The 7,103-nt window shown below is 49.0% G+C and overlaps 1 protein-coding gene across 1 annotated transcript in view; it reads left to right on the top strand.

Annotated features, from left to right (window-relative positions):
* RNF145 (ring finger protein 145) overlaps positions 1-6,429 on the top strand; it is a 57,706-nt gene extending 51,277 nt beyond the window's left edge. The window contains exons 9-11 of the mRNA XM_006032196.3: positions 2,040-2,187; positions 4,158-4,514; positions 5,749-6,429. Of these exons, the coding sequence (XP_006032258.2) occupies positions 2,040-2,187; positions 4,158-4,514; positions 5,749-6,198 (955 nt within the window). The 3' untranslated portion in view covers positions 6,199-6,429. The remainder of the gene's footprint in view (positions 1-2,039; positions 2,188-4,157; positions 4,515-5,748) is intronic.
* Positions 6,430-7,103: the final 674 nt, after the last annotated feature.

The raw sequence follows: 7,103 nt of genomic DNA, 5'->3' as shown, positions 1-7,103 counted from the left end.
CTGCTGAATGATGTACCTCGGGCAGGTAAGTGATCTGGGTCCCACAGGCCTCGAGTCATCCATGAGCGTGTCCCTTGTGCTCTGTGCTGGCACTGGGCTCTCTGCTTGGCCCGTGGTGCCGGGGAGTAGCTAGCAGGCCGCAGGGAATGGCAGGCAGCCTATCACCTGGTTAAACCAGTCCAGGAAAAATGACCAGTTATTCAAAAACAGGTTCCATAATTAAACAAATAGACTAAAGATTAACGCCAGTCTCACATACCACTCTGCTGTGGGCTCAGACTGGGAGTTAGCGAGGCCAGGTGGCAGAGGTGTGCACAGCCTTCCCTCTGGGCCTTGTCTTGGGAAAGCCACTCTTCTCTGCAGCTCCCCCTCGGCAGCAAGAGCCGTCTCGAGGGACTGCCTGAGGCTTGTTGCTGGTCCTCTGTGCTCCAGCCGTCCCTCGGAGAATCACGGGGTGGGAAGGCAGCCTCCGGGTTCATGTGGTCCAACCCTCAGTTCTTTCCAATTCAGCCCTGAGAAGGCGTTCCTCCCTGCATCACTGACCTCGCTCTCCCCGTCTTTGGGGAAGGAATGCGGTCAGCAGCCCGGGAACGTTTCCGGCACCCCCACACTGCTGGGGTGACCTCCTCTGGGCCTGTGCAGGGCAGACGGTTTGGGAGGGTGGTTTCCTTGCAGCAGGAGGCGGCACTTAGGAGCAAGGGCATGGAGCCTCGTGGGTCTTTACCAGATGTCTCAGTCATGTGGTGTTTTCTTTCCTGTTATCTTTTGCTTTGCGTTGTAAGGCGCTTTATTTGCCTTTGGTATTCTGGCATGAAACTGTTTCTATTTGTGCCTTCTCTGTTCACTGCATGCATCTCTTCCCTTTATGTAGCCCTGACTGTTATAAATAAAAGTGGTTTATTTATAGCCAGCAAGTTCGTTTAGCTTAGAGGTTCCTCCTGGCCAGCAAGGTCTGTCTGCACCGGGTTAACTCTACATACGCTAGTACGGGGTGAGGGAGGAGGATACAAGCAGCTGGTGGGTGCAGACAGATTGTCCCTGGTGACAGCAAATGACGTTGGTATTTGCAGGGTCCAAACCCACCGTTATGCAGATTTCTGAACGGGGGGGATGGGGAAGGTGATAAAAACAACAGCAACAAATCTAATCCAGAAATAGCATCCTGATATAAACCTTCGAACCCTGGCTTGCAGCAGACTAGCCTAATTCTGGTCTCTGCTGTCTTCCCTTCGAGTGCCATCTATCGGGTTAGTGCGTGCTATTTCTGGAGCTAGAGGCAGTTAAAAATACCAGCGGTGTAGCATAGTAAATGGTTGGGATCGCTGGCAAGGTTTCCCAATGGGGTGTGTGCAAAAAGGTTAGGACTGTTTAATTTACAGAAGGGACATGATTTAAGTACCCAGAATACATGCCAACATGGAGGGGAGCACTCAGGTGCTTCTCTTCCTCTTTTCTCTTTAGATAAGAAGGTGACATCCATTAAAAGGAGCAGATTTAAAACACGATAAAAAGGAAGGCATGTGTAGTTAACGTATGAAACACTTCACCCCGTGATGATACCAGGCTAGCAAAGAGTCAGTCAAGTAAGAATTAGACCTTTGCATGGGGAAAAAGATCTCCAGATTCATTTGACCGCCTTGAAAATAAACCGGGAGCAGGTTATTCTGCAATTGCTCTGAATGGTTTCTTGGACTTTCATCTGAAACATCTGAGGTTAGCCACCTTTAGACCAGATACAAAATGAGTTAAATTACTAACCTGATCTGCTGTGACAATGCCCGAGCACTTTCTAGTGTAATCCCCGCCCTGTTCTTGCTAGGGGGAGTCCTTGTGCGGAGATCAGAAAGAAGTGAAGTCCTGTCCGCGTGAGCTTACACACCCCGAGAACCTGAGCGCACTTGAAGATATTAAGAGTTTCTTTCCTTTCAAGTAACTGCCTTTGGCAGGTGCCTCGGCCACTGCTGTTCCAGCGAGAGGATGGGGTCTGAATCGCCGCCCCCGTCTGCTTTGATAACACCCCCTTCCCTTTGTTCCTGCAGGAGCCTGTGGAAGCATTTCCGTGCGGTCAGCCTGTGCTTGTTCCTGCTGGTGTTCCCAGCGTACATGGCCTACATGATCTGCCAGTTTTTCCACATGGATTTCTGGCTGCTGATCATTATCTCCAGCAGCATCCTCACCTCGCTCCAGGTAAGGGGCAGTGCTCTCCTGACAGCCCTCGTATTTTCTCTCTAGAGCGGTGCAGGGTGGATTCAGTTTAAATTACTTGGCAGGAAGCCTGGATTTGATCATTGTTTTCTACAAAAAAGTGCATTCTGGTTGTTTGATGTCCTTTATTCATTTAACTTCTTGACACTTTGCACTTTGAGAGAGAGGTGAGGGCATGACTGTATGTACGCAGACTTGCAGAGAGACAGGAGGGCTGCTGGGTGGGTAATCAGGGCTGTTCTCTCATCTTCACGTACTGCTGTGAACAAGGATGTTATCTCTGGAGACAACAGACTCTCCCTATGCCTGAAGAGGGGTGTTTGTACCTGAAAGCTTGCAAAGAACAACTTTTCCAACTACTTAGTTGGTCTAATAAAAGAGGCCACATCTACCCAAAGAACCTCATCTGCCTATGATTTCTGGGGACACAAATCCACAGTTTGAGAACTGAAACTCAGCATCCCAGAGATGCTTCATGGGATCTTCTAGACTGAGCACTGAGTGCCATTGGGTAGAGTGGTTTTCTTTAATATGTACTAATTTATAGAGGAAGCTCTGGGAATCCCCTGAGATTGGGCCCCTAATATAGTTCATGGTCTGTTGTGACCTATCTATTAAACTTCTAAAAAGGTTACATGAATATATTGTCTCAAATACTATATCATTAGAATATATTGTCTCAAATAATATATAATTAGAAGTTATAATCCCTATTCCAGGATGATATCTTTGAGCTTTAACATAACTTAAATTAAAACTAACTTTATATGTTGTTTTTTTTAAAAGCATCTTAAAAAATAAAAAATTACGATTTAAATAAAAATAATCTGATTTAAATAAAAATATCTGATTTTTTTTTTTTTTTATAATTTAAAAAAATGTTGATTTTTTTACCCACCCTGGAGCATCAGTTTGAAACCTTTTCAGACTCAAGGCCACCCTCTGCCACTTTTTTGAATGAGGTGGCATCCCCAGTTGAGAGTCACTGCTGGTGCCACGTCAGCTCGCCTCACTGCTCCTCAGCTGGGTGCTGCCGCCCAGCCGGTCCGGGAAAAACTGTGCCACGTGTGCACGGCGCCGCTGCATTAGGGCTGTCTGATAACCCCAAATCAGATCGCGTTGCTTGGGCCGTAGCCCCTCCTGGTCTGCCCCCAGACTGGAAACAGAGCCATGCAGGTGAAACCGGGGGGAGGAGAAGTTGGAGAGGCAGGGGAGCCGGACTGGGAAGGGCTATAGCCCGAGTCAGCTCTGTGTGCTTTGGGTTTATCGGAGAGCCCTGGAGCAGCAGGAGTGTACCTGCGTAATTGTATCTGGCCACTTGCATTATGGGGCCCCAGGTGAGAACCAGTGCCCTAGAGGACTGGGGGGTGATGAACCAAAATTGGGTGGGGGGCAAGAAGGCAGAAGCTGGGAGATGGGATATAAAATGTTTCATTTATCTCCAGTGGTGGCTAAAGGAATCCTGGTTACTTTTGCTCCCAGCCTGGGGTAGAAATTGCTGTTTTCAGCAGAAGTGCAGTCACACTTCAAGGACACGCAAATGGGTCCAGTAATAAGTGTCCGTTTTATAACACTCTTTTATAGGAGGCTTTGAAACTGGGGTGCTCTGAAAATATTTGGGCGGCCAAAACATGATATGAAATAAAGACGCAAACACAGACCCTGCGCTGGAAGTTATTCAGCTTAATGCTGTCGTTTTTCTTCAGTTATTATAGACTAACCCAGGGCAGCTGATGCTTGTTTTCTGGCTGGTAGTCAGACCTTAGTACTGGGCCCCAAGCTGATGCGTTTTGCTGAGTAGGACTGGATTTAAAAGCTTCTGCTTAGCTTTTTAAGCACACGCTTTGCTGATTTGGGTTTGGGGAGGGAGCGGAGCCTTGCACGTGCAAAACTTGCCGAGGCGGTGTTGGACTGGAAGGCCAAGACCAAGCTGTCGTTCTGTCTGCTTCTAGGTCCTTGGGACGCTTTTCATTTACGTCTTGTTTATGGTGGAGGAGTTCAGAAAAGAGCCAGTCGAAAACATGGATGATGTGATTTACTATGTAAACGGTACGTACCGGCTGCTGGAATTCCTCGTGGCGCTGTGCGTCGTGGCCTACGGCGTCTCGGAGACCATCTTCGGGGAGTGGACTGTGATGGGCTCCATGATCATCTTCATCCACTCCTATTACAACGTGTGGCTGCGTGCCCAGCTGGGGTGGAAGAGTTTCCTTCTCCGCAGGGATGCTGTGAATAAGATTAAATCGCTGCCCACTGCTACGAAAGAGCAGCTGGAGCAACACAACGATATCTGTGCCATCTGCTACCAGGTACGCACTTCAGTTCGAGGGGGAGGACTCTTGCCGTACCTGTGGGCTATGTGGAGGCCACATCTCGAGTGGCGAAACAAACTTGGGTTGTTTCTTGCCTCCAGTCCCTAGAGAAGTCCACTATGTCTGACTTGGCTTAGTTCAGAATTTAGGGTGGTCACTTCTGTGACGGTCCAGAACAGATGGACATGGCTGGATTTTTAAGTAGAAATGAAAGTGTTTTTTTTTAAACTTTAAACATGCTTGGGTGTTGGCTAAAAGCAAGCCTTGCAAAATCTCTGAATTTCTGAGAAGCTTCCGCTGAATTTGGGTCAAGCTGTTCTTGATAGGACTGGCAAGCTCTGCCTGCTGTCACCAGGTTTCTCTTCCACATCCTGGAAGACTGGGTTTGCCCCGCTAGCTGAAGGTGCCATGTTCGTTCACATAAACAATTCAGTGTGTGATGTTTCCATTTCCATTTTGCTTAGAAGACCTACTGGTTCTAATAGAAAATGAAACCTCATGCCTGTGAAGCAGGAAGTCTAATAGACACCAGCGGAAGGAAGGAAATAAAAAATGAACGCAGAGAATAATGTTTTTTGCTGTGTCTCAAGTGCTGAAAAATTGGGTGCTTCCCTGTGGAAAGTAGTGTTGGCTCTGAATGGAAGTGAAAGAGGAACTGTAGGATGAATGACAGGGTTTATTGCAGGTGGATTCTCTCTGAAGTTGAGAGAAGCTTCCCTCCCCACCCCCAAAAAATCCCAGCTGATGGCTTCACCTCATTAAAATGCTTTGTTGAAAACAAAGTGGCTTAGATGGCATGAGAGCGAAAGCCTGAGGTCCAACCTCTGGTGTACCTTGTTGCCAGTCCCACGCTAAGTAGACTGACATTTTTGTCACATCACGGGGTTCAGAAACACGCAGCTGGGGACTTAGACCCTTGAGGTTTTTCTCTTCTTAGTCCCTTGTAAGAAACGCCCTACAACTGCCTCCAGGAGCACCTGGCCACAGTCCTTTTGTCCGAGTTTCTCGTCCATGCGGTGTTGACTTCCATGGCACTGAAGTGGTTTTATCATTGTAGCCTCATGTTAGCGCTTGCTCTGTTCAGCTGTGGCAAGGCAGGGACCCAAGCCAATGTTTCACCCCCTCTCGGGAAACTCTTAGGTCTGGGGTGAAGGGAGTTATGCGCGAGGTAGCCGAGGTGGATGGGAATGTGCCCACCTGTCCCGTGACGCCATCGTTCTCTGTCTTTCAGGATATGAAATCTGCTGTAATCACACCGTGTAGCCATTTCTTCCACGCGGGCTGTCTTAAGAAATGGCTGTACGTGCAAGAGACCTGCCCTTTGTGCCACTGCCAACTTAAAAGCCCCTCGCAGCTCCCGGGACAGGGACCGGAGCCAGTTCAACAGCCAGACCCTGCAGTGGAGCAGAACAGGAGTCATCGCGAAGCGAACGAGCCCCAGGGTGTCGCACACAGCGAGGGGCCAGATATGCAAGACAGCCTTAGTGCCAGTGATGGACAAGGGGTGGAGGAGCCAGCTTGCCAAGAGGACTCTGTGGACCCTGTAGAGGATGCTCAGAGTCGAGATTGTGGCCTGTGGCCTGCGGAGGCCAGGCAGGGGATGCCTATTGCAAAAGAAATTGCGCTGGAGGATCAAGAGGAGTCTCCCACCCCAGACCCACGGGCTTGTGTCCAGATTTGAAGCGACAGTGGATGATGCTGGAGCAGACGCGTTTCGGAGACCCAAGCCTGACTCAACAGAGAACTTGTCCTTCCGCTGTCGTGATACAGTTTAGCAATTATTGCTGGTCAAGATTGTACTTCGAATATCCTATGCTGATTACCGGTGGGCTGCTTGGTAGGGGGGGATGCCAAGGGAACTCAACTAAAAGGACTCCAGAAGCTGCCTCTGGATTGTGAGGGGAGGAAGAGCCTGGAAGACGAGCAGGAGGGGGTGTGGGAGGCGGCAGAGCGTCCAAGGAAGTGTTAGGGTTCGTTGGGGAGGGGAGCCATGTCCCAGGGTGCCGGGGGGGGGTGTTACCACACATTGGCCTGCTTTTCTGCATTGACCAGAGTGCAGCCACAATCACTGATGTTTTGTAGAGCCCTGAAGCAAGAGGCAAAAGCCTCAGAGCATCGATTGTCCAGGAAGACAGAAGCACTCCTCCTACGTCATGTACCTGCTTCGGGCATTTCTGGTGGGGCAGTTGCATTTGCATTCACGTAATCTATAGCGACTCTCGACTTTTATGACAGAGTCCCCGATATTTTGATGTACATGAAACTTTTGTTAATAGATGAGGACGCACCGTCTGGGCCGTGTGAAGTAAACTAAAGCTCGCGTGAGCACTTCGACCTCCGCCAGAGGGAAGTGGGAAGAGCTTTAGGGCACGGATAGAGGCCGCACAGTGCTGTCCAAACCTGTGTAATGTTCACTTCCCGCAGCTGAATTGAAAGCAGTATTAAGCTCTGGCAATATTTGCACTTTTGGGAATGAGTACATTAATGTGTATGATCAAACTCCGCAAATGCCACTTTGACAGCTGTTAATTAGGGTATGCACCTTTTTTTCTTCTACAAAGATGTGTCCATACTTCAATTTTTACA

The sequence above is a fragment of the Alligator sinensis genome, unplaced genomic scaffold (genome assembly GCF_000455745.1).
Source record: "Alligator sinensis unplaced genomic scaffold, ASM45574v1 scaffold1035_1, whole genome shotgun sequence".
Taxonomy (NCBI): domain Eukaryota; kingdom Metazoa; phylum Chordata; order Crocodylia; family Alligatoridae; genus Alligator; species Alligator sinensis.
This window is presented reverse-complemented; position numbering and strand designations above follow the sequence as displayed.